This window comes from Zonotrichia albicollis, chromosome 4 (genome assembly GCF_047830755.1).
Source record: "Zonotrichia albicollis isolate bZonAlb1 chromosome 4, bZonAlb1.hap1, whole genome shotgun sequence".
Classification (NCBI taxonomy): Eukaryota; Metazoa; Chordata; class Aves; order Passeriformes; family Passerellidae; genus Zonotrichia; species Zonotrichia albicollis.
The window spans coordinates 13,149,720-13,175,720 of NC_133822.1; the positions used below are offsets into that span (position 1 = coordinate 13,149,720).

Here is a 26,001-nt window from a genome sequence, read left to right on the forward strand (position 1 = left end):
ATGTCAGTGTGATTTTGAGCTTTTCTTTTCAAGTATTTCCACTGAAGGTAGTGTCGTTATTACAGATTAAAATGTAGCTTTACAGCCATGGGCTGTACAGTTAGTCTGCAAAACCTTTGAGGTATTAGGTGTCACAAGTACTTGGATTTCCAGTATGTCATGACAACTTGCTTTCACTTCAAAGTATAGGAATGGTTGGACAGTGCAGTAAGTGAATATGAAATTGTCAGGTACGTTCCAAATTGGTGGATAGCAGTGTGCACTCTTGGGATTCCTGTTTCTAACAGGATTGAGCAAATTGGTTAAAGCCCAATTTAACTTGTATTACAGAATATTTGATTATAATTTAATTAGTATATTTTGGTTACATAGTGACTGTTCTGGTGATCTTTTTGTTGTCATAAATCTCTGTGGATGAAGTGATTTACTTAGTGATCTTTATTTGCTCATAGACTTGTGAATTTTGGATATGATTACTGTCAAGATCAAGATGTTGCATCTAAATCTTTGAAAAACCTTCAGGTTTTCACAAGTAAAGCAGGTAATGAATAAATACAAATATGGTAAAAATTACCCCCACTAGTAATTATCATGCAGTGTAATCCTAATTGATTACTGAATTTATTAATAAAATATTGGAAAACACACACAAATACAAAAATTTATAATGTGAGTGTGAAATTTGTATTCCTTTAGAGCACACTTGGCAGGTAACTGTGAGGAGAGGGAGAAGGCAACTGTGCTTTATTAGTATTAATAAATTTCTTACCTTCTGAAAGCTGCAGTGAAGTTGATCTGAAGTACCCAGAGTTTTATATATCAACCTACCAACAAGAAAACAGTCACCCAGAAACCTTTTGGTAGCCCAGCTGCAAAGAACTGGTACCAGTGAAATCTCTCTGTCTAAGAACACCTTAGCATTTTCCTGGCAGTTTCAGAGCCCAGCAGGTACCAGAACATTGCTGTTTGTTGCATTAAAGCAATCTAATGTTAAAACTGACCACAATTATGTTAGAAAGTGAATTCAAGGAAGGTTTTGTCTGGGTTTCTGATCTAGGATATATTTGTGTTACAAAGGGAACATAAGCACAAAGAGCATGTGCAGTGCAGGCTTTAAGAGCTTCATATTGCTGATAGTGTGTGGTGTTTAGAAGGTCCGAGTATGTGATACTAAACTGGCATGTGCTACTCAGGGATTAATATATATATGATTCCTTAAACTTTAACCTAAAATGTTTCTTAAACCTTTAGGATTTTGGAGTCTCCCTCCATCCTAACATATGCCATGAGCTTTTCTGGATTACAAACTGGTCTCAAGAGGTATCTGTTCACCACAGCTGTTTTCAGCTTCTGATTTAGACCATCCAGGCAGGCAGAGATGGTGTCTGTTTAGCCTTTGGCTGGTCAGCAGAGCTGTACAGGGAGGTGTTGCAGGGGAGGCTGTACATGTCCCTCCCCAAGGCTGCTGTGCACACAGGGACCTGCTGAGCTGTCTGCCCCTTGCATTGAAATGCCCATTACTGCAAATCAAGTGAAGTACAGCTTCCTTACATGGATGTCTTTTCTTACCAAGGCAAACTGCATGCTTATACAGATTAGAGGGAAGGAATTAGAAGTAAGAGAAAGCTAAGGTTCTATCTTTCAAATGAAGATTAGGATTTTTCTCTGTTAGCAAGACAATTTCTTGTATAAACAGCCAGTCCAATAATAGAAAATATTATTTATTTCTATATGTTTCCTTTAAAAACCTAAACTCCTCTGGGGAGGCGTATATTCAGATTGAAGTACCTCCTTGAGTTTAGGATGAAATTCAGTCATCCTCCAACAAGACTCTTGTTTAGTTACTGTGAAGTAAAATGTTTTTTTCTGTCTGGTAACACAGTGTTTAATGTCTGTGTGGAACCTTTCTAAAGCAAAAGCAAAAGTGCTTTTCATTGCACTTACTGTAAAACAGATAATTTGACAATTGCACTTAAATGAGATTACTGTATGTGGCTTTTCCTTGAATTTTGTTTAAAACTGAGGATTACCTTGCACAACCCATTTTTGGTAACTAACAGTTTGGACCAAGTTATTTTGGCGCTAAAACCATATCTAGTTGTTGAAGAATACTGTAGGTAATAACAGTAAAGGTTCCCTTTTGTGCCTCAGGGGTGATTTGCAAAACTGGACTGCAAGTTCTTTGTGGAGCAGACTGTGCCTGCTGTGGGCCTGCTAGCACAGCTCTGACATTAATGCCATTATCCCTGCTTGTACCATTCAGACATCCCTGGCAAAGTGGAGCTGGCAAAACTTCAAACTGGAATATTCCATACAATTTCCCATTTAATAAAACTCTTATTGGGTCCTGCCAGTTTGAACTCTGAATAAAATCACTTTTCCTTTCTCAGACTTCTCCAGCAGAAAAAGTAGCTCTGTTCCTTACGCTCAGCACAGACAAAGTATCTGCAGGTAAAAACCCCCATGTAATTCTTGAATAGCTGAGATCAAGTAGTTCCAGTCTCAGAATTAACTTGGCATGTCCAGAATTCAGTGGTTATTAGAGAAACACTGTACTGTTATATGTTCTCTTAGTGCTTTAGAAATATTTTTCCATTGAATTTGCACAATATTTAAAAAAAAAACGGGCAGTAAGAGGTCATAGACACTGGATTCCCATCAGCTAAGTATCCCCTGAAATGTAGGCATCTGGACTATGCTTCTAGAGAGAAATAGGCATCTCCAGAGGATGACTCAGTCCATATTTCTTTGTTTGCTGAATAGGGGTCTAAATGAGAGATGTTTGGATGGCTGAGGTTAAGTGAGGCAAGTCCCTCCTAAGTCAGTACAGCAAGACAAAATGGCCTGATGCAATGTTGTATTTGAGTTGTGACATCTGGATGCTTTGTTGGGATGCTGTTACAGCCTTATATGTTGAGTTTTTGCTTGAACAGAAATGAGGAATTTAGTTAAAGTTTCCTAGGGAAAGCCTAATTTCTGCATATCATAGGTGACTCTTACAGTCTCAGTGGGCTGGCTTTGTCAAGTGCCAGAGTTGTAACTGCTGTTTGCTGAATAGTAGAATTTAATTTTTAAATTTTGCTTCTTTTCTCTTTCTCTTCTTTTCTTTCCTTTTCTCTCTCTCTTTCCTTTTTTTTTTTATATTTTTTTTTTACCTTTGTGGTCAAGATCTTTTTTCCCTTTTATTTCTGGAAAGATTAGTGTCCATCCAAGTATATCCTCACATGAGTCTTCTCACCTTGCAGCATTCAGCTACAGCTTTTACTGTTTGCAAATGATTTTGAAGTGAGTAGTGTGGAAGACCTGGCTCTGCATACAGTTGCAATTGGCTGATGAGCTTTCCCTGCAGCAGCACAACCCAGCTCTAATTTGCAGAGAGCACTGCTAAGGGTAGGAAAGGAGTCTGTGGTGTATTCTTAGTGTCTGGCTGCCCTGCTGGGATTGCCAGGACTGTGTCAGATGTGACTTTGCTTGGACACCTGTTGGTCTGAGGCTGCCATGTTTCTGTCTGCGTTAACAAAGCACCATTTGTTATTTCCGGTTGTTTGTAGCTCACTTTGTTGACACATGGAGCAATATTGTTGAGGTGAAAAATGCACATCCTATTTATAGTCTGCCATAGCTGCAGTTTCTGTGGTCAGCTTGCACATTGCCCACTGACACTTCAGTCTGAGCACACTCACTTGCCTGTTGTGCAATTTTCAGACAGTGTACACAGAAGACTCCAGCATACAAGAAGGACATTTGCAGTTCTGGAAGGGAGCTGTTGATAATACAACAGCAATCCAGTGGGTTGCTGGAACTTCTCCAGTCTTCCTCATGAGTCCTGATGCTGCTACTTTAAAAATTATGCATCTTCTGATAGAAGCCAAGGGCTCTGGCAAAATGCCCTGTTGTCTGAATGACTCAAATATCCAAGCAAAACTGTATCAAACCATATTCAGTCAGCTAAGAATATGCAGAAAGAAAAATTGTATCTTAAGAAAGCAGTTACCTTCCCCAGAAGGCAGAAACAAGAACTGTCTCAGCCATGTCTTATCATAGCTATGGTACAGCCTTGTGGTGTGAAATACCCAGGCATTTAATCAAATAAAGTAACTGGGTACCTGTGCTTTATTTGTACTTGTGCTTTTTCCATACTGTGCCATTTTCTGCATAACTGGTATAGACAGTTTTTATTTTTTACAGAACTGTACCTGTATTAGTATTACTTTCTTTTCCTCTTTTAAATGATAAATTTCCAGCAAAGGTAAAAGGTGAATGGTCATATTTGTGGATGACCTTTCCCAGCTGTATTGGGATAATGTGATTTGGAGGCTGTTTTTAACATGTATGCCAAAGCATCAGAGTAAGGGGATTAAAGTTTTTATGAGAGATGAAAGCAGGGTTACCATCCAGTGGGGTCATAACAGGAGCAATCTGATCTAGAATTATTCTGGGAGTGGGAAACCTTCCTGTATGCAGTACCCTGGCTGAAATAAACTTGCCCCAAGGACTGACTTCTCTCCTAAAAAAGGTAATGGCAGTTCTTTGGGCTGGAAAGGGGAGAAGTGGCTGTCACTTCTAGTGTGGGAAAGCTTTGGTAGTGTATTCATGCTGCTGCCAATATGAGATTACTTGAAAAGCAAAGAAATGGTGTTTTATTATGTTGCTGAGCATATCTGACAGCTCCTGAACACAAAATATCTGGATTGAGGCAGTCTGTGGAGAGAAAAGCTTGATCAGTATTCTGGCTGCAAGCATGACTTATCCTTGGAAAGGGCTAAAATGTACTTCCCCTAAAAGTAAGAACTGACCATGACAGGACCCAGGTTTCCATTGTGCCAGATTGCCTCCTCTGTTCTTTCTTGATTTTGTTTCATTAGGTTAGATTATTAAAGTCTATAATAGATATTCTTGTAATCCTTACCTTTTTTTGAGAGAGATTATTTTTAGTTTCTAATTTGAAACAGTCTTGATTTGGTTTTGTGCAATATAAAGATGTCTTGATGCTCAGCTGGACAAGTGAATTTTCTTTCCCTGTTTTGTCTTTTTAGGAGGCTTGTGTGTGTGTTGTAGTCTAGTCTCTGATATTCCTCATGAGATCATATACTCCATATATTTTCTACATAAAGGTAAGACTAACTTGTTAACTTACTGTGCTTTATTTTGGAGAATGTCAGTGTGCTGAAAGAGTCAGAGAATGCCTTTCAAAACAAATAACTACCAAAGTCTGCAGACAATAAGCTACTGTGGCTGCTGTTTCAAGACAGCAGCTGCCTTTAGCTGCCTTTAGCTTTGGCTTTCCTGCTCTAGGCTTCCTGCCTGATGCTGAGTGAGTGGCTTCAAACCAGTGGCCTTGTAAATGGTTATTAATTTGCTCCCTTTTTCTAGCCAGACTTTCCCGCATGCTGAGCACAGACATCAGTGAAATCTGTGGGAGCTTGCAGGTGTGTTGTACTTATGCCATAAGGCATTTGTATGGGAAATAGAGCCAACCAACAGCTCTTAGCTTGAATGTCTGTTTAGAATTCCAGTTCAATGTGTCATTTTCACAGCAAGAGGTGCAACGCCCACTGACTCTAAGAATAGTTGCTCTGTAAGTGGTGCTGGAGCTCTTAAAGTTAAGACCTTTGTTTTAAAATAATAAAGGACATTGTTTTATTCCAATCAGAATAAATTAAATTATCAAAATAAATAAATTAATTAATTAAAAAAAATTAAATTATCAAAATTTTCTTATTTGATACATGGACAGAGAGGCAAATTATTTCTCAACTGAGAAGCTGCATAGTATGGAGTAACTGTGTTCAAGTGCACACTGTGTCTGTGTTCTACCTTAACTGTTTGCTTTCTTGTGTCAGGATGCTTCTCATAGGTCAGAGCTGCACATACAACTTGCTTTGCTGCTGGAATATTGTGGGATTGAGTGAACTACCTTTTTGTGTTTTTGAAGGCATTAACAAATCGAGAAAAGTCCTTTTTGGGTGTGACACATAGTGCACTGCACTGCTGTGAAGGGCTGATATTCCCAGCCACACCTGACATGTAGCCAAAGAGTTGTTGGATTGCTTGGAGCCAACCATGGCCCTTGCACATCCTGATCTGTCCTAGGAAGAAACTGAGGATAAATATGGTGACATTGACTAGCTAAGTCTGAAATCACCTCTGTGGAATGGAGTTGTTTGGTGCAGAGCTGTTTGTGGGTTCATGTAAGATTCATCAGTTGTACAAGAGAATTTTAATAATGGTCCTGCAGTGACCCCCATAAGCAGTGGTATATTGGGTCCATTGCTCACATTTTGGAGGCCATAAGCCATATTTTGAAGACATTGAAGTAGTTCAGTTTATTCTGCAGCCTCTGTAATGTTGGCTGGAAGCTTCTCACCCCTGTTAAAGCAGACACTGCAGCATAAACAGAGAAGTCACGATGTTGCAGTTGAATTCTGCAGTGCTGGTTTTAGCTTGCATGTGCTCATGCTGGCAAGTGACAGAGTGGTGATGGGAGTATACTGACTCACTGCAAGCTAACTTCAGCCAGTATTCTGTATGAAAAACTATATCTTTTGACACCTCTGCCTCTGTACTGTTGCTGTTGGTGATTTTTCTCTTGGTGGTCCTGTAAACTGTGGCTCTTATCTTGAATTTCCATGCATTATTAAGTAGGATCCTGGTCATGACACCATTAGTTACTAGAATCTTCAGCTTTTCTCAGAGAAAATTTGAGGACATTGTGTCATTCTTACTGGGTGCCAGAAGTGTGGTAGAAATCTAGATTAAAACAACAGCTGTGCTGATGCAAAACCCATGCAAACACAGCAGGTCTGAAATTGGCCTTTGTATAAACTGAGCTGAACTAAATTAGAGCAATAGGGCATGCAGATAAACAAAGTGGAAATTCTTTAAAGCAATTGAAAGATCACCAAAATGTGAAACACAGCTATAAAAAGGACTTGTGTTTGGGTTTTTCTGGGAGAAAGGTATTTATTATCCCAGAGCACAAGCTTGCTCTGGGATGGAGTGCTTCTCTAAACACAAATGTAGGCTGGGCCTACATGGGTAGTTTTCACACACTAAAGAACTGCATTGTGTAGGTGCCAGTCTGCTAAGTGTGCAGGAGCTCTGTTCAGGATGGATTAAATCTGTCTGTGCAGACAACCCCATAAAGCAGTCTGAAAGATCCCTGTTTGGGTCTATGGGAACTGCAGAAGTTTCTAGCTATAAAGTCGTAGGTGGATTGTAACAAATGGTGTTTATTGTTTGAGGTTTTTAAAGTTGTTTTTTTTTTTTTCCCTCAGGTTACAACAAAACTTTTACAGTTTCTCTAGAAAGAGCAGAATCTCATCAATTGAAGGAAGTGGCTTTTATGAATCTTGGTAGGTTACTTGTGTTACTTTCCTGTGTGACTGCCATTCTCTGTGTAGTAGGGAGACAAATGGCTAACTCTTCTCTGGGAGGAAAGGAATTTTTTTTCATTTACTTTAGGGAGCAGTGTTATTTTGTTGCTTTTCTTCTGCTCGCCTTTTGTATTTGGCATTTGATATTGCAATGCCTCACTATTAGTAAGCAACTTCCTCTGAAATTGCCTCAAAATCTGTGCTGGACACCAGCTGCTGAGTTCTTGAGTATCTCAAGTTTCTTGAATCCTACCCTGGAAACCCAAATGTACTGCTAGTGTTTCCTGTGTTAATACAACAGCAGCTTTTAATTAACTCCTTTTGTATTTCCTAGATATAATCAATTCCTCACAGAGAAGTGGGCCAGGTTGAGAATCATGTGAAAGAGCCTCTTAAGGCAAATAAGTGATCTAGTGCTAAATTGACTGCTGTTGTTTCTTTAAATAGACTATTATGTGGCTGCTTATTTGCCTGGCCAGTTCCTGCACCTCCTGAACATTCAACATCCTGACATGCTGTGCTATAGTTTGTTTCTGACAGGTATAGTAAAACTGCTTTAAGTAATGTAATTGTTGTTGTGGAAACTTGTTCATATCTCTTTACATGAAAGTTGTGTTTCTCAATGTTTCCTTATTGCATAGTGTTCTGACAAAGGAAGGATACTCAAAAAATGACATTTTTGCTACTTTCCATTTTAGAAAGAGAAGCTGAACTGGCATTTCTTACTTTATGTGTTTCATACTTCTTGCTTGTTATGAAATGGAAGAAGACCTTTCACTGAATTTGAAATTCTCAGCCTTGGTTTCACAGTTTCCCTTCCCCCAACCTTGCCCATGTTCTTGGTCCTCCACTGTTTTCAAATTTCACATGAGATGTAAATTTGATTTTACATTTCCTTCCTCCAATTGAGTTGCTCTAAATGTGTGTGTTTGGAGGGTGTGGGGAAAGGAAATCTGTGTTTCCTTCACCTGATCAGGCTGATGCAATTTAATTTAGAGTCTCATCTGAGATCCGTGTTACTTCATTTCCAATGCATTTCCAACAAACACGTCCTTGTGGGAAGTGGTTTATTTTTGGAAGTGGGGTGCCTTTGTTTGAAAACAGAAGTCTGTTGTTCTGATTGGGTGAAGGGGACATAAATTGTGGAAACTGGTGCAGGGGCAGCATTATAGGAAGCTAATACCTGTTTTGTATGTGTAATGAAATACTGTCCTGCTAAAAATGAGTGGAAAGCATCACTGCTGGATGGTGGGCCTGATTTCTCTGATGCAAGGGCTCTGAAGTACAGTACCTGTGTGGTACCATGGTGGTGAAACTGGTACATAAATAAAATGGTTTTGGTCTGAGGCTTCAATGAATAATCATAGAGCAGAACCTGCCTGTTCTGGCCATTTGGATTGATGGCAAGAGATCCACCAATAGAAGTTTGTATCATGCTTCTGTATGTGAGCAGTTCTGATCTGCACAAGCTGTACCAATAGGTGCTAATTGTAGTGTTGAACTTGTGCTACTGTCCTTGTGCTCTGCTCTCTTCCATCACATGTACTCTGATTTGCCTTGGAGCAGCATTGTGAGCCTGAAATCTCTACACCTTCTCTGTGTCAGCAATAGGGGAGGAGAGAACTGAGTATGGGCTGTGCTCCTTATCTGCTTTCTTTATGGAGCCAGCACCATTCCTGCTCCTCTTCAGTATATACTACCAGGCAGACAGTGCAAGAGGCAGACTCTTTCTTACTGCTGGGGGCCTAGGAATCTTAAGAGAAACACTGGTAGCAGGCAAATTTTATGTTCTTACTCCTTTTTGTTCTCAAACCAATGTTCTTCAGGTGAGGATGCAAGAATTGACACGTTACAAAACTGTTCCATCCGGTGCCCATGGGTGTCAGCAGCCCTGGATTGCAGTGCAGGAAGTCTGTACCATGTGAGCATCAGTGACAGTGCCTTGCTGCAGCTCCTACACAAGAGCAAACAAGACTGTGAGAGATTGGCAGCTCTGCATTGTGCCCTGCTCTACTTCCAACACACAGAAGATTTGGAAATGCAGGTGGGAAAAGAGCTTCCTCTAAATTTTTTTCCAGTGACTGGTGTCTTATACAAAGCAGGAGCAGGGTGTGAATGGCATCAGCCAAAGAGAGGTCCTGATTCACCTGGCAGTGCCAAGAGGCTCATCAGCTTGGCTGCCCTAAGCCCCGTTATCAGTCCAGGCTGTCCTGAAAACATGTTACTATCACTACTCCATGCAAAGTGTTAACTACCAAAACCTGATTTTCTATTCTCTCTTACAACACTTGATTAAACAGAGAGATGTGACAAGCTCCCTGTTCTCATTCTGACAGATTATTCGGTGGATTTCTGAGAACCTGTCAACATGTCATTCTTTTGACCCCATTCAAGAATTTATCATTGGTAGGTATTTCTTTTCTTGCATTCTGAGTTTTCCTGCATGCTCCAGTTGACACTAAGGAGAGGCCATGGCAGTACAAACTGACTCTTATTTCTGAACTTTTTCGTTATGATTTGTGTTAACTAACCTGCAGTTTGTGCATTAAGAGACAGTATCAGTAGTTTAGAAGATACATAGACATCTCAAATCAGATTGGCAGTAAAGCTTTTCAAATGCATTTTTCTGTCTAATGGAACAAATGGATTTATCATTATTTTAGGTCTCTAGAGATTCTCCTTAGCTCAATTCTCCTCTAGCTCTAGCCCAAACCAATTTTTTCAAAGGGATTTGGCTTATCATGATACTCTCTCCTAATAGGTAGTTTCTCAGTCTAGCCAGTGCAGAGTTTTTGCACAAAGGACCCCTGCAGTGCTGAGCTGTAGCCAAGCAGCTGACCCAGCCCTGCAGCCATCTGGACTTCTCTTCCTCCTTTTGTGCACAGAATGGGACCAGTTCCACAATGGAGGAAGCTGTTTCAGAGACAGCAGCAGGATTTGTCCCTAAAAAAGTGTCAGATAAGGAACAGTGAAGCCTACTCTTGTTAACTGATAGTTTATACAATCTTGCCCTTATAAATCTTTTCACATTACATTCAGCCTTCCTGTACTGCAGACTGTGTCCAGAAACTGAGAACCTGGATAAACTCCTGCCCTACACATCACTGCATGACTGGATTGGGGTAAGATAACAGCTGGTACTTTAATTAATAGCTAGAGGGTCTGGTTTTTTATCCCTTAGTACAGCCTGTAGCTTGTGTGTCTTACCTTTTCATAGATATGCTACAAATTGATACCTTTGTGCCTGTGCTTTATGCCTGTTTTAGTTTGCCAAGTCTTACCCTTGGTGGTGTTTTCCATGAGGCAATTTTTTGTTAACAAATAAAAGCATTTGCAAAACCAAGAACAGTTATTATAATTGAATGAATGGTTAAATACCTCAGTTTTCATAATGAAGTATTAATTTATTCCTTATCACATGAGGTTTATAGTGAATACAGAATACATTCAACCAGCAAAATCATGCACTTATTTCCAGGACAAACAGAATCTGTAGAGTTAAGATTTACAAGTAAGCTTGAAGAATTAAAATAACTTCAGGCAAGACTTTAGAGCAAATAGTGTCTTAATTTCTCTGCAGTGACACTGTTCTAATATATTGTTTTTCTTAAAAATAAGGGCACAGTTTTGGCTAGCTAGCTAGTTTCCTGGAGGAAATGGGTGATGGAGATTAGATGCCCCATGTTCTATGCTAAATTGTAAGACTATAAATATTTTTTCTGTATTTATAGGCTGTCCCTGGAGTAAGATGTGCCACAGACATTATTTCTCTACCTGTGTTAGAGGTAAGTTCTGGTATAAAATCACATTTGTATTTGCAGATTAGTAGCTGCAAATTTTCTGTGGGTTGGGGGTATGCTAAATATTAATGCAGCAGTATCCCCACAGACCTACCCAAAAATAGATATGACCAGAAAATTGCCCTGTTGGAAATGATTTATGCATTTACTAAAATGTCAGTTAATCAGACTCAAAGATGGTGGGGTTTTTTTCTCTTTCTGAAGACACCTCAATTCAACAAGGAGGATTATCCACAAATTAATTCTTGTTAATCAGATTGATACTGCTTCACTTTATGACTTTGGTAGCTGAAGGCAGAGGTGGCATAACAGACCAGTAGGATTTCTACACATGCCCACTTTGATGGCTATTTCATTGTGCTGCCATTGGTGTGGATGGCTTGTGACCCTCTCACTTTGTTTTGTCCAGAGCATCCTGTGATTGCACTGATGTCAGGCTTTGGCTACTCAATCCAGACAAATTGCTGCACAGCCTGGAAAGGGCAGTGCAGTATGGGGAGAGCAGGATAGGTTGTTTGGGTAGGAAATTGTACTTTCTATTGAAAACAGCATGAATGATTCTTCCTGTCTTCCCATTCCACTCCCTCAGCTCCAGTTTGAAGAAATTCTTGAAATTTTCCTGAGCACTCCCCTACAAAACCTGAAACAGAATTTTTATAAGCAGTTTATTGTGGAGAACTAACTGGACGAATGGGGAGTTTAGACACATATGATTAGACTTTGGGTACCTGACAGTGTTGTTCCATGTAGCTCTTTAGAGATGTGTTTATAATTAGTCATAAAGCATCACTGTTCACAAAACCTTTTAAAAATCAGTGAAATTGCCCACTGCTCTCTCACTCTGCAGCAGTCAGTGCATCACAGCTGTGCTGCACACATTCCTAGGATTGCTGTCAGGGAGCAGGGCTTTGTATGGCTTTGCTTGGAAAGGCTGCCCTGAGAACTGGGACACCTGGGAAAATCAGATCTTGAGAAAATTTGTGTGCAGATAATCCCTGTAATTCACTGAGGTCAAGTTAGCAGGACTTTAATTTGTCTGAGATTGAACCTCCAGCCCCTGGGGGCACATGCCTTTAGCAGCTATACTTCCTGATTGTGGAACTCATTTCCTATTTCTGTCTGAAACCTAAACAGATTGAAAAGGTCAGAGTTGAGCTAAAGACAAATATTTCCTGCTACTTTTGATGGCAAATTGCTGTGACTCTTGCATGAGGACAAAGATGCTAATGCACAGGGTAAGGTTTAATGCTCTGACTGTTTTGTACCAGTGTCACAAACCCACCACAGCTTAAGTGGTCAGCTGGTGTTTCAGTTGGTGCATGCTGGCATCAGGAGTCAGGCCCTGGTGACAGACCTGGTTCTACAAGTAGTATTTCTGTTCCAGAGATTTTATGGCATTTCAGAGTTAAAAATGGTTAATTGCTACTCTGAGAACTTTCTGGAGTTCTCAAGCCCATGACAGCTTTTGAGAGGTCTATGTCCATATTCACATTAAAAAATTGTTCTGTTTGGGTATCAGGTGTTTTTATCGCTAAATTCTTGTTCATTAAGGTATACTGAGAAAGGGGGAACAGTTAGTCCAATTGTCCAAAAGCTCTACATAAGGATTGCAGTTAATAAGTCTAATTTCCCCTCCCTTTTTAAGCACAAACCAAACTTATTTGCAGGGTGCAAATAAGTTCAGCTGGAAAGGAAGAAGGCAGGAGGAAGAAGGGAAATAAAGAAAATAGGAGGAGGTCCAGGGAGAAGAGTAGAAATTTATAGTGTAAGGAATTGTCAGAGCAGCAGGAAAGAGTTTCTCCCCTGTGCTGTGCTGTGCTGAGCCCCTGGGGCTTTACAACACTCCCTGAAAGCCATCCCTGCTGGGAACACAGAGCACTACTGTCCAGAGAGACATGGGCCTCTTGAAGGGAACTGTCACCCCACATCTTGTCCAAGCAGAGAGCTCTCTATCTTCAGTTAAAAACCCACTGCTTATGAAAGGCTTCTTGGGAGCTTTTTGTGTATTGCAAACTGGTGAGGCCTTGCTTTGACTTCTGGTAATACAATGTCTTTTAGGTGTCATGCTTAGGTGTTAATTCTTGCCTATCTAGAAATGTCTCCCAAATAAACACCTAAGGTGAAGAAGCCTTCTCTTTTTAGTCCTTGCCCTGGTGATCCTCTAGAAATAATAGATTTAATTGAAAAAATCCTTTACTTTAAACTCTTGACTTTTTAATGAGGTCTGATACAATGAAATTTTTTGGGATTAAAAGCAGACAATGCTCAAGCCTACCACTTCCTGTTTGAGATTTCTTATATGAAAGAAAATTGCTGTCTTGCTTCCCCCTGCCACATATCCAAGTCCAGTGTGGCCTGAACACAGTTCTGCAGTGGTGGTGCTGTTGCATGGATTGGTCACTAGATGATACCCTTATGCTGTATTTAACATTTATCTGGTTTCATATGGGTAACATTTAGGCAACATTCTGCAGTTGTAGGTTGCAGATCTCATGAGTGAACATATGGTGCCATATGTGATCCTAGTTTGCAGCTGCTAAGTATAACTAATATGAAGCAAAACCCAAGATTTATTGTCTCTGCTGCAGCTACAATAATAAAGTGACAATAGGCACTGGCAGCAAGAGGAAAGTGGCTGGCAGGATTGAGTCTTTGAAATTTATTTTCCTTGACAAATTATAGTTTATAGTAGGAAGTCCTTTTGAGTTTCTTCCTTTTGAGGTTTTCTTTTAAGGTTATTGTTTTTGTAGGATAGTTGAGAGGAGAGAGCAAAATCCAGTGCAAGTGGAGGAATACTGTGAATTCAAAGCTCTCTTTATTCAAATATTGTTATTATAGTGTCTGTGTTGGGAGATAATGTATATTAAGAGGGGCAAGAACAGCTCATACCATCTCTTGTTTTTTAACTGTCAAAAAGAACTGCCTTAATCTCATCTCTTCCTCAGCAATGCCCCCCATTGCATCTTACCCCCCTTATAAACAGCAGCTTCAAATTTTTATACCCAGTCTAGCTCAGGAAACTGGTGTAGTTTTGTTTAGATTTTGTCTGTTCACAGCTGAGTTTAGATTAATTTTAGCATTAGAGTAAAATGCTTTAGAATTTCTATGGAAATTTTTGGATTTGTTTCTTTTCTGGGATGAAGCACTGTTACTTAAGGTTGGTAAATGGATGTTTGCAATCTAAGTCTTAATGCAGCTGTCGTGGCCATGGTGGTATTCCTCTATTTGGAACTGCTAGAAACCTCAAATGGGATTTGTTTGACCAAATGTAAACATTTACATCTAGGTTAGTAGCCTAAGGCCCTTTTTACAGTCAGAGGAAGTCTAGACAATATGGCCACTGTAGTCTGTGGTGCAGTTCTTCCCATCTCAAACATGTAAATAGGTCAGATGAATTAGATGAATTATGACCCAGAAATAGTTGTTCCTTCCCAGGCACAAAATCTTGACCTCAAGTCAAGTAAGTGCCACCACTGCCATTCCATCAAGAGAAATTAGTTTTGATGCTTTGGTTTAATTTTTTTAAACTTAGATTGTTTTTACACTAATCATGTCTTTGCAGTCACTTAGTGGGAGGGTGATGAGGTATTTCTGTAAGAGGACAGCCTATGTTCATGCTTCCTCTGCAACACTTTGCAGTTCCAAAACTCCAAAGGCTTCTGGGAGAAACTCAACTCCAACCTGGAGAGTGTGAAGTATGCAGAGCCACACTTGCACTACCACAGTAAGGTGCTCAGGAGGGAATGGCACAGCCTTTCAGAGGAGGTGAGTGAGAGGCCCTGGAACTCCCCAGAGCTGCCTCTGAAATGGGGATTTAAAGTCAAGCATGGACAAGTTGCTTTTTTATTTTGAAGATAAATAAATGGGAATCTGATTATCAGAAGTGCAAAGACTTCAGTCATTTCACCTAAGGTGATTGCCTTAAAGTTTTGTTCTCTTAAAATAACGCAAGAAATTAAAGAAAAGCAGAGCTTACTCTGTACTGTTGTGAGGTTTACATGTGTGTGAGTGCACAGGCACTTGGAAGATGGTGTAAGGCCCCACTGTGTTCTATTTCCATTCAAAGAGAAAACCAAATTAATTTGATCTTCATTCCATCAGGGAGTATTTTATTTGGTCTTCTGTTTTGTTCATTCTGGGAATTTTGTTTGTTTACAAACCAGAGAGAGGAGAGAAGAACCACAGCATATTTGAGGAATATTTTTGAAAACGCCAAAAAGTATGTACTGGTTTATATTATATTTACCCCTTCTTATTTTGCACAAATATGTTAGAGGAATTAATGTGCCATTTAATTAGTTGTTTAGGTATCTGATTAAAAGATACCTTCTTATCTTTAAAGAAGATTATCCTGATGAAAATCAGTTATTGAAATCCTTGTAATCACTACAGCATGATCTGAAATACAGGCCTGTAGAGCTAGGGAATTTATGGTAGATGTGAAATCATTCTCATGCAGCCTAGACAGATACAATTTTTTAAAGCTATCTAGTATTTTTACTACATTTAGTCACATGTACTGTTCTCAGATGTCTTTAGCTGCCTTTGAAAGACCAAAGGCTCATTTGAGTTTTTAGTGATGTTATGAAAGCCTTTAGAGTATTGCATATGAAACACTGATTTTGGTTTCTAACCCCAGGGTGCTTTCTCATCTGGACACTTGGGACTCTGGTAAGTGAAACCTTTCTTGATGTAGGCCTTAGGTTTATTAGAATATTTCCATCCAGCTGTTGTTTGCTGAAAATCAGTTGCTATGTGTGTTTTCAGCTCAGAAGAGTTTGAGGTTTTAAGATGAGAAGAAAACTTTCATGTACTGACCAGGAAATGCTTGAAAATAAAGTCCTTAGTTCATATTGGATCTAACAACATAAGCAGTAAAATGTGGTCTGCTAAAGGATATCTTCTTCAGGATTTTTCTTGTGGAGCAGAGTATCAATGACACCGTGTTACTGTTGAGTCTTGTCCACTTGTGGCTGCCTTTGCAGAGAGGCAGAACTGGTGCAGAGGATTAGGTCTGGTGAAAAAACATGTAGAGAGAGCAGGTGTAACGAATTTCCTTAGGCCAGAAACACTTGAGATTTTTGGATGCTCAGTTCCTCTGTCACAAATAAGTAAAACTGAATTTGGTGCATTATGTTCCTGCTGTTCACCCATCAGTGCCTCCTGTGTGCCCTGCCATGTGTGCTGTGACATGAAGCTCATGTGAGTGCTGCTTGGTCATTTTATTACCAAGAATTTTCAGTGTGCACATTCGCAGCCCCTGACAGCAGTCATCTGTGTCACTGCTACTTATTGCAATGGGCTCTTTGAGAGACTTTGTATCAACTTTGTGAACGTCAGCTTTTTGTTTTCAAAGGTGCTTATTAAGAAGTCAGATGTTTAAATGTTACTAGATAATTTCTAAATAGCTTCTATCCAGTAACAAGCATCTTTGTAGTGTTTCCCTGTAGATTTGTCCTTGAGTCCTCTAAAATCAAGTAGCACAGGTCTTTGTGCTGCAAAGTGGTGGTGTAAATATATTTGAAGGTGGGCAAAAATAGAAAAATTTTGAATGAGTTCACCACTTGGTTCCCTACAATCTTGAGCTGGTTTTATTTGTATCATGAAATAGAAGATTGGTTTTCTTCCTTTGTTTTAGTAGACAGGAAGCACTGATTAGGAAATATAGGTTATTAATTTCAGCAGCCACTGTAATCTCCTTACATTTAGTTAGAGAATTTTGTTCTTTTCATAGTGGTCTACAAATCTGAGTACCAGAAGCAGCCAGAGCATTGGAGAGAATCAGTGGGATGTGATTCCCTGAACTATTTGCTTTCTGTCTAGCCATTTTCTTGGAAAACCCATGCAGCTACTGGAGTCTGTTTGTTTGTAAATGACAAGATCTAAGTAGCACATCAGCACTGGTGTTACCAGAACGTTCTCTCTGCCTCTTTGCTCTCTTGAGTCACCACACTGTGATAACTCTTACTTAAATATCAAAGAGAAGTGGATGGCAGACAAAGGGTTATTTTCCATTTTTCAATTCTCTTATTCAGTCCATGGTTCTTCAGTGTCTTAGTTCTGTAGCTGAGTAGGTCAAACCACAGCTTCTGTTTGCTCGTCTGCTCCTAAGTCCTTTTGAAGCCGGTGGAATGCTTGGGATGTTTCTGTAGTGCCATGTCCTTGACTGATTGTTGCTCTGTTTGTTCCAGGGGCGAGGCTGGTCCCTCTCTTTGAGGAGGAGGATTATCAGCAGCAGCTGCTCATGGGACTGGTATGTTGTGCTGCTGTCAGTGTGCACTAGGGGACGCACAGGCCCCACAGATGTGTCAGGAGGGACCTCCCAAGTCCCAGTGCTGAGTGGAAGCTCACTCAGGGTAGCTATGGGGCAAACATGGCATTTCCTAAGTTTTAGAGTTCATCATCATGATATTATCTTAGCAGGTCATTGTAAGGCATAGAGGGAAAACAGGAATAGAAAGTTGGTTTGTCAAAGTGCTTTTTCCCAATGTAACTTTGTCTGGAAACTGGGAGGTCGTTTAATCTGTCAGCTATTTTTGGACTGCTTTATGCCTTTAAGACATAAATAAGTGAATTCCTCCCCCTCCAATCTCTCAATTTGATGAGTAGAGATCTTCTTGCTCCTCAATTTAACAGCTCTTTTACTGTTTCTTTTTCCTTCTAACTCACTTCTGAGACTGCTCTGTCCATTCTGAGGTCCCTTCCTTTCCATTGTTTTTGCCAGCGATCTCCCTAAAGGATCTACCATCTATATGCTTCTGGGAAATAAGTCCTGTCTCAAATCCCTACCTGACCCTTGTCTAAATTCATGTCTTGGCTTATCCCTTGTTCTCTTACTTTTAAAATCAACCAACTCTTCAGGATTCACTGGAAGATCTCAGCAGTGAAGAGCAGATCAACACTGTCCTGTCTGTTCACATCTGAGGCAAATTTCCTTCTTTGCAGTGGTCTCCCTGTTTCCAAGTTTTGCCTCTCATTCTCTGCAGCTTCTCTACATTCCTTCCTCTCTGTTTATTCAGACAGATCCAAAAACCAGGTCAGTTTGTCTATGCCTCCCTCATACCTGTATTGCTGTATTGACACAGTGAGATTAGTCTGTATACAAGTTCCTCGAGACAGGGATTTTTATTTGCTCCAGTTTCACTCTGAACTTCTTAGTAACTCTCAGAAAACAGCCAGCATGGACTTGAGTTGCACTCTGAAGCTACATGAGGTCAGCAAATGTTTCAGAAAGGAGAGACTAGGGAGTGGCATGGACTGTATGTTAACAAACACTCACTTTAATGACTTCACAATTAATGTTTAACCTGAAATTGCTATTAATCACCCTGGTTCTCAGGTTCTTGGCAACTACCACAAATTGTACTTGTGCTAGTTTTCTCTATTATTAAATCTCTCAGGTTTATTTGTTTGTAATAAGTACTTATATTCTTAGAATTCAGTGTTATATTTAAATCCTTTCATGCAGTTCCCTTGGCTTTGCACAGAGAGGTGTGAGAACTGTAAGTTTTTTCTTTTCAGTATCATGGCAAGTTCAGCTTAGTATTCATTTTGCTGAATTTGCACCAAGTAACCATTTTGAATATTCACATCTGCTGATGAGTTTAGCAAGATTGCACAGCAGCTTGGGGTCTCACTCTGAACTGGAGTTTTGTAATGGGGAAATGTTTTGTTGAGGCAGTGCCTATTGATCAGGCCCTGCGCCTGCTGCAGTTTTCGTGTTTCTTTGAAGATACCCAACAAGAAAAAATTGTTGACTTTTTTTCTAGATGGTTGCTCAGCTGAAGGATCACCTTATGAGACATCTACAATATGTTGGAAAAAAGAAGATTGACCAAATAGTTTTGGATTATGTTGCAAACCTGGTTAGTTTGATTTCATAGTCACTATTGTGAGCAAGTGTGTATTTGCTGGATTGTAGGTCCTTGGGTGTGTACCAGTTGTATATAGCATATATTTGGTGGGAAGATTTTTTAAAAAAATACATTTAAATATATTTTTCAGCCAAATATTGCATAAATGGATTAAGAAAATTAATATTATTTAAATATTATTTTTAAAGTTGTACCAGTCACTCAGAACACAGAAGAAATGTTTCCATTTACAGCTTGTGGAAATATAGTCTACTCCCAGAAATAAAATGAGAACTCATCCTGGAAGTTTAAAGCTGTTAGATCCATTTGGTTTCCTGTAGAATACATTGCTCCAAGTCTTGAATAATGAAAGGGCCACCAGGGGAAATAAAAAATGAACAAAAAAAGATGTCACTACAATGTGACATGTGGGTAAATCACCACCACTTCTACATAGTGCCTTTGGTGGGCTGTATGTGTGACAGGAGACAATTTTGCATGAAGAAATCTTTGTAAACTACTGTGAAAATTTCCTTTCTAAATTCTTATTTTTCTGTCTTTCATCCTCTTAAGAGACCTTTAAAAAAAAAGCCACAAAAACCATAACTTGTGCACAGAAGTTATGTACTTGGTTTTGTCTGTCTCAAGATCACATCCTTTAAGTGCAGAACGCAGAGTTCTCTAAAGCTTGCATGGCAGCTGTAAATGCTGTTCTTTGTGCCAGTGTTCAGTAGGAACTCCCCACAGTGCTGTGTTCTAGGGATGAAAACCTTGGGAAACTTCCTTGGGGCTACTGATGCCTGCATCTCCTGCAAAGTGTGTGTGAGTCACTCACTCTGTCAGTGTCACAGCGTTCTCTGAGCCCCTGCAGCCCCACTGCCCTTCCTCACTTTTCAGGCCTCACTTTGACAACTTCACAAGTTGTTTCACTGGTAATTGGCAGACTTATGTATCTGTGTAAGAAAGAAACTGAAAGTAGTGGTTGATTAAAACAGGAACAGTACAACATGAACCAAAGGTCTGTACCTGAAAATGATACTGAAAAAAGCCCAAGTGAGACATTTATTTTTCTTTTATTCAATTTCTAATAACAATTTCTTCACTTTTTGTAAAAACTAAGATAAAAAAAGTGAAAACATCTATTCAACCTTGATTTGCAAAGCTGAATTATTATAGACAAAATCTTGCAAAACAAATCTCAGCCCTCCCCACAAGCACACTCTCAGGTCTAATTCTCTCAACTCAATTGACAGGCTTGTTCTTAGAAAAGCTACTATAAATGAAGATAAAGTGCCTCTAAAAGTCACTTCTGCTTTCTGCTGGTGCATCTTAGGCACTGTTTGAAAATCTTTAGAAATTATTTCCTTTTTAACCTTACATTTCCCCTCATGCTAATTAGAAACTCTTACATCTCAAACCTTTCCATATCCTAAATGTTTCAGAGTTCTTCAGGGGAATGAACTGGTTTGGGTCTTCCAGCAGTAGTTCTGTAGCATCAGCAATGAGTAACAGAGCTATTGAAACTAATGAAACAGGAAGAGACTTGAAGTTTGTCTGTTTACTTTCATAAGATATTTTGCATTACATTCAGGAGTGGCTGAGATGAGGCTCCATGGTGTGTAGTCACTGTGTAAATCAATTGCAGAGGTCAGAGAAGCCAAAACTTGGGAGCACTGAGAGTTTCTTATAAAACAACAGGCAAAGGCTGGTTGCTGTCAGAGAACTGTGTGTTCTTGTCTACAGAGAAGTGAAGTGGGGAAGTGTGAATGACACACCTCAGTGGGAATTCCTTGTTTGCTGAGCTGCTCTGCAGAGCTGGGTTGTGCCTGGTCCCAGTCCCTGTGCCACCTTTCCTGCAGTGGTTGTTGTATGTCCATAAGCTCTCTCTCCTTTGCAATCACTTTACCTTAGCTTTGCTCCATAGCTGTTTCTCTCATCTTTTCATTTCAGTGAAGCAGGAAAGGAGAGAAATAACTTAGAGAAGCAGTGTGACATTTGCTGCCCTGACAGCAAGTGGAAGGGGAGGCAGGGAGAGCAGGCAGCCTGTGGCACAGGAAACAGGCAGACCTGAATAAACTGCTGAAGTTTCTCTGCAGGTCCCTGCAGTAGCTGCACATTTCCCCTGATGTTTGTAGGCTCAGCTGCAGAGGAACAGAAGACAGACAGACACCATTTGGATTTGAGTTTCCTTGGGAGGAGGAAGACTGTGTCATACTGCTGCACAGGAGGGGATCTGAAAGACAGCAAGACCTTGTCTCACTTCCTTTTCTCCTTTGCTCCTGGTTCTTTTCTTTGACCTTCTTTGGCTTTGAAGTCTTTCCTATAGAAACAGCCGGGGAAGCTGAGCACTTGTGGTTCCCAATTACTTTAGGGGAACTTCACTTTCCTTGGCACCATTGCCTGGAACTGTAGATGTTTCAAGACAAGGTGACAGCACTGTCAGCCAAGGCCCTCCTGCATATGCTGTCTTGCTGATGGTCATGTGCTCTCTTGCTAGTTTAGAGCACTCCAAGGGAAATGGCTTCATGTATGTGCCCAAAAAACTTCTCATTGTGTACCTGTTATTCAGAGGAAAATGGCCTCCCTTGCTGTGAGTGCAGCTCTTAACTTGGCTGCCCCAGCCACCCACTGCTAACCTTGGACAGGAAGCTGCCTGTGCTCCTTCCATCAGACAGATAATGCTGCCTTTCTCTCATGCACATTATCTTGTGTGTTATGTTCTGAAGAGTAAGATTGAGATGTGGATTATCTTTCTGCATGTATTTCCTGCAATGCCAAGGGTAGATGTTGATCTCCAAAGAGAGTTGTGCTGTTAGTGTGGGTGTCACACACAAACATTCATGTGTTTAAGATGCAAGTATGTTGTGAGAGCTTGGATGATTGTAACTTAAGAAATTGTTAAGCTTTCTGTGCCCTGTGAAAGCTGTACAGTTTGCTGTGTTGTTAAGCAAAAATGCTTATTCTGGAGTAGCATACTCGTGAAAACAATTTGTGTTGCACAAATAATTATTGGTGATTTTGGAGCTTGTAAGAGCCTTCACTTCAACACTGATCCTTCAGATCCAGCTGCAGCTCCTGATGCAGAGGCCTTAGCTGCACTCTCTGTGCTGGCCAGAGATGAAATTCATTCCAGCAGCAGGTGTGGTTCTTGTGACCCTTCTGTGGAAAATGGAAATCACTCATTTCCTAGAAAACTTGCTATACTCCAGAAAGATTAAGTTGGATCTTTCCATTGCATTTAGAAAGTGTGGAGATGGCAAGGATTGGGCAGTTATTTTGCATCAGGCAGCTGTGCAAGCCTGGCTCAAGTCAGGGTGGATGGGAAAGGTGCTGCCTTGTAGAGCTTTCTGGCCAAGGCACACAGGAACACTCAGGAACATTACTGAAGATCAATATTCCAGTTCTGGCCTTTGCGTGCAGATCTCGCCTGTGTGTCCTGTTTCTCTCTTGCTCAGAGCCTGTGATGAGTCAGACAATGGAGAGGGCAGGGCCTATGAGGAGAAAAGAGAGTAGGGAAAAAGCATTCCTGGATTCTGACCATCTGCAGGGAGGAAAGGTGTTCCTAACTCCTTGTGACACCTCTTTGCAGAGCAGGGCTCAGACCAGTTTCCTGAGTTTCCTGGGATTGACTGATTGCTGTGCTTTGAGGCCCAGAGATAAAGGCCCAGAGGAAGTGTCTCAGTTGTGTTACTGAGATGTGGAACTGGGTGCACATGACAACCATGAGGAAGTTGTTTCAGCTCTTCCGTGCGTGGTTTCTCTTTGAGCTGCAGGAGCTGAGAAGGCCCAAGTGAGAACAGGGCTTGTGGCTTTGGTATGTGCTGACTGTGTGTGGTGGATGTCAGGGTGGGAGCACAAAGAGCAACAGCATTGAACCAGGCCAAGGGATTGTTTCACTTTACTGGGGACAAAAAGGAAACTCCACAGATGAGGAGAGGCATTTGTTTGTCTCATTTTTCCTCCTTTCCAGGCCTAGATCTGTCATTGCTCCTGCATACTTCTCTTGGCAAACTGAACGTTCCACTGTCTTCAACGTTATCCACTTTTGCCGAGCCCTTGGGACTGTTCCTTGCCAAATTCTCAGCCACTTGGACATGCTGTTTTTGCTTTCATGGCAAACAGATCTTAGAGAATTTGCTGCAAGAGCCTGAGATCAGTTATCTCCAAGAAGCACAGTGTGTTAAGTTGCTGTATGTCTTGCATGATGCTTTGATAAGCTGGAAGCACTTTAAAGAGCTGGAATGGGGCAATTCTGTTACAATTCAAATTTTAATAACTTTACATTTTAAGGCTATAGAGAAAAAGAATAAAGATTTAGTAGGAGTCCCATGAGAAGTTTTTAACATAAACTGGTGTGTGGAATGAATGAAGGCCAAGGGCCTGCTGTATACAGGCTCCTGGAAACATGCACTCTTCTCTTTTTTGTTTTAGCTGAATCTGGTGCATCGAATAATGAAAGAAGTTTGGAGGAGATACCAGCTTCATTCCTGTATCTTCTGCTTGTGAGCAAGTGATTTGTTAAAGTTTTCAGCCTGCCTTTTAAAATATGGGCATAATGATTTTGATCTTCATCAGCAGTACTGCTCTGAACAGCCAGTGCTTGTGCTGCTGTCAGTGCCAATGTTAGTGTCACTAACTCTTCCTAAGGCTCCTGCTGGCCTCTTTAGACCAGTGTGAATATTAACCACACACGCAGTGTTATGGCTGGAGCTCAAATTTGCCGAGTTTGGAGTGGTCCTAAGCTGGTGGTGGGTGTTAAACACCTGTAAAAGCCAGGTCAGTCACACCACCACCATTTTACCTGTTGCTGCTGATTCCAGGTACTGCTGAGAGCTTTGTAAACGTGCATCAGTGTGGGAGGACATGGGGACACCACAGAGACTTTGTGTGTCTGCAGCACTGGGCAGCTGGTGCTGGCTGAGACCTCTCAGTACACAAGGCAGCATCCCATGGCCCTGCATCCCAAAGGCAGGCATGCACTGCACTCCCAGTATGGCAATTGATGTGTTGCTACTTTGTTATCTCAGTGATGAGAGAGGAAGTGCAGCAGAGTTTGCGGTGTTCCACATCATGAGTCGGATTCTGGAAGCAGCAAATGGCATGTGCATGCCTTTACCTCCTGGTAAGTTCTGAGTTTTGCTGTTTTTATCATGGGTGAGCAGTGCTGTAAATTCCTCCCAGCACAGCACTGGCTGCAGCACATGTGTCAAGTAAGCTTTGCCAGTATTGACAGCTATTCAAGTCACTTAGAGAGAGGAAGGCTCTTGATAAACCTGTACAAGTGAAATGAAGCAAAACTAAATAGTTACTAGAAACAGAGAAAACTAAACAGAGGTTTCCAATGGAATGTGTGGCTGTAGTCTTATCGTAGAACTAAGATTTAGGCTCCATTCACATATATATATATATATATATATATATATTTAGTCAACTGGACTTCAGTTTCAAGAGGCACAAGGGAAAATCCTATCCTGTAGCAGATAGAGTGTAGCAGATAGAGTGTTTTTTCTCATGGTCTTGCCCTGCTAATAATTTTCAGTTTTTTCCTGAAGGGATTACTTCCAGCCTTGATGGAAAAGCTGCTCTTGATAGTAGATTTTCATTTCCTAGAGCTCCTCATAATTCTTTACAGCATTTTCAAAGCACTTGCTTATTTTCATTAGGGAAAGACATCTTGACATCTTAATATCTTAATGCTTTCCAATTCTGTTGGGATCTTTCTGGGTTTTATTTCCTGATCTGTCTTCGGTCATTGCAACTGCTTTTGGTGTAAGTTTGTCCCTCAGTCTGTGTGGGCACAAATGCTGCCACACAGTAGTGTTACATGATAACAAGACCATCATCAGGCTGATGTCAAAGGAAAGCTCAAGTATTAATGCTGCCTGTGAGAGTGTCTTCTTGGCAACAACATCCTGAGGGTGGTGAGGCCTCAAATTTTGATAAATTAGGAGGAGAGAGGGTGATAAAAGACAAACTAATAGAGCAATTCAGATATAAGACAACAGCTTGGAGACATTTAGAGAGAGTGTATGACTTTAATGACTGTTTTCAATCCCCTTAGCTTTCTTCTTTCTTATGAGATTGTACTTGAGAGGACTTGAAGGATGTCTAAATAAGATGACCTGACTTGATAAATTGATTTCCTCACCAATTATAAACAATCAGAAATCAAGGGAAGTGATGGTTTTAGCTAGAGTAATTCCAGCCTTAAATAGAGAATTAGGAAAAACTACATATTGTACCAAACAAATTTGTCTCTTTCATAGGTTTTCACACTCTGCACCTGGGACTTGGTGTTCGATGTCTGCCTCTGCACACCCTCCTGCACTACATTGACAGTGGCATCTTGCAATTGACAGAAACGTGTGTCAGGAAATTGCTGAAAGGTACAGTGAGCATGGTGTTTCATTTGTTACAGCCATCTAATTGGCAATGTTGTCCTTTGAGCCACTCCCTTTGGACACAGGTTTTGTTGCCCAGGACACTCAGCCCTCCTTAGAGTGTTGTTTCAGTGAGGGCTGTAGCTGAGGGTGTTGCCTACCTGAAAGGAGAAAGATGGGGCTCAGGCTGTGTGATTGGCCTTACCACAGCACACAAAGAAATATCTGTGTGGAGAGAATTTAAGTGTGTTGTTTTTACACTTCAGACTTCTTAGAAAAACAAATACTAAAGATCATCATAGGATTTGTTGGGGAATTTCTGTGACTCTGTGAAAGTGCACACCTGTGTGTGAGGAAGTTGGTCTGCTACCCAGCCCTCAGCTCTTGCTTTATGTTTGGAAAGAGAAGAACAGGCCTGCCAAGCTGACCTCCTGGCTGGGGAAGCTTGTGGAGCAGATCATCCTGAGTGCCATCACATGCTGTGTGCAGGACAACCAGGGGTCAGACCCAGCCAGCAGGGGCTTGTGAAAGGCAGGTTCTGCCTGACCAGCCTCAGCTCCTTCTGTCACTGAGTGACCCACACAGGGGGTGA

At 40.7% G+C, this 26,001-nt stretch overlaps 1 protein-coding gene across 2 annotated transcripts in view; it reads left to right on the plus strand.

Moving 5' to 3' along the window:
• The window catches only part of GSAP (gamma-secretase activating protein), a 46,441-nt gene that overhangs the window by 13,718 nt on the left and 6,722 nt on the right, over positions 1–26,001 (plus strand). The window contains exons 12-27 of one of the 2 annotated variants that reach the window (XM_005482637.4): positions 453–541; positions 5,037–5,114; positions 7,278–7,355; positions 7,824–7,916; positions 9,203–9,420; positions 9,713–9,782; positions 10,416–10,498; positions 11,108–11,161; positions 14,816–14,941; positions 15,340–15,395; positions 15,816–15,847; positions 17,368–17,429; positions 18,946–19,041; positions 23,461–23,531; positions 24,057–24,151; positions 25,296–25,415. In XM_005482637.4, the coding sequence (XP_005482694.2) occupies positions 453–541; positions 5,037–5,114; positions 7,278–7,355; positions 7,824–7,916; positions 9,203–9,420; positions 9,713–9,782; positions 10,416–10,498; positions 11,108–11,161; positions 14,816–14,941; positions 15,340–15,395; positions 15,816–15,847; positions 17,368–17,429; positions 18,946–19,041; positions 23,461–23,531; positions 24,057–24,151; positions 25,296–25,415 (1,421 nt within the window). The remainder of the gene's footprint in view (positions 1–452; positions 542–5,036; positions 5,115–7,277; positions 7,356–7,823; positions 7,917–9,202; positions 9,421–9,712; positions 9,783–10,415; positions 10,499–11,107; positions 11,162–14,815; positions 14,942–15,339; positions 15,396–15,815; positions 15,848–17,367; positions 17,430–18,945; positions 19,042–23,460; positions 23,532–24,056; positions 24,152–25,295; positions 25,416–26,001) is intronic. The other variant, XM_014264166.3, reaches the window with a different exon arrangement.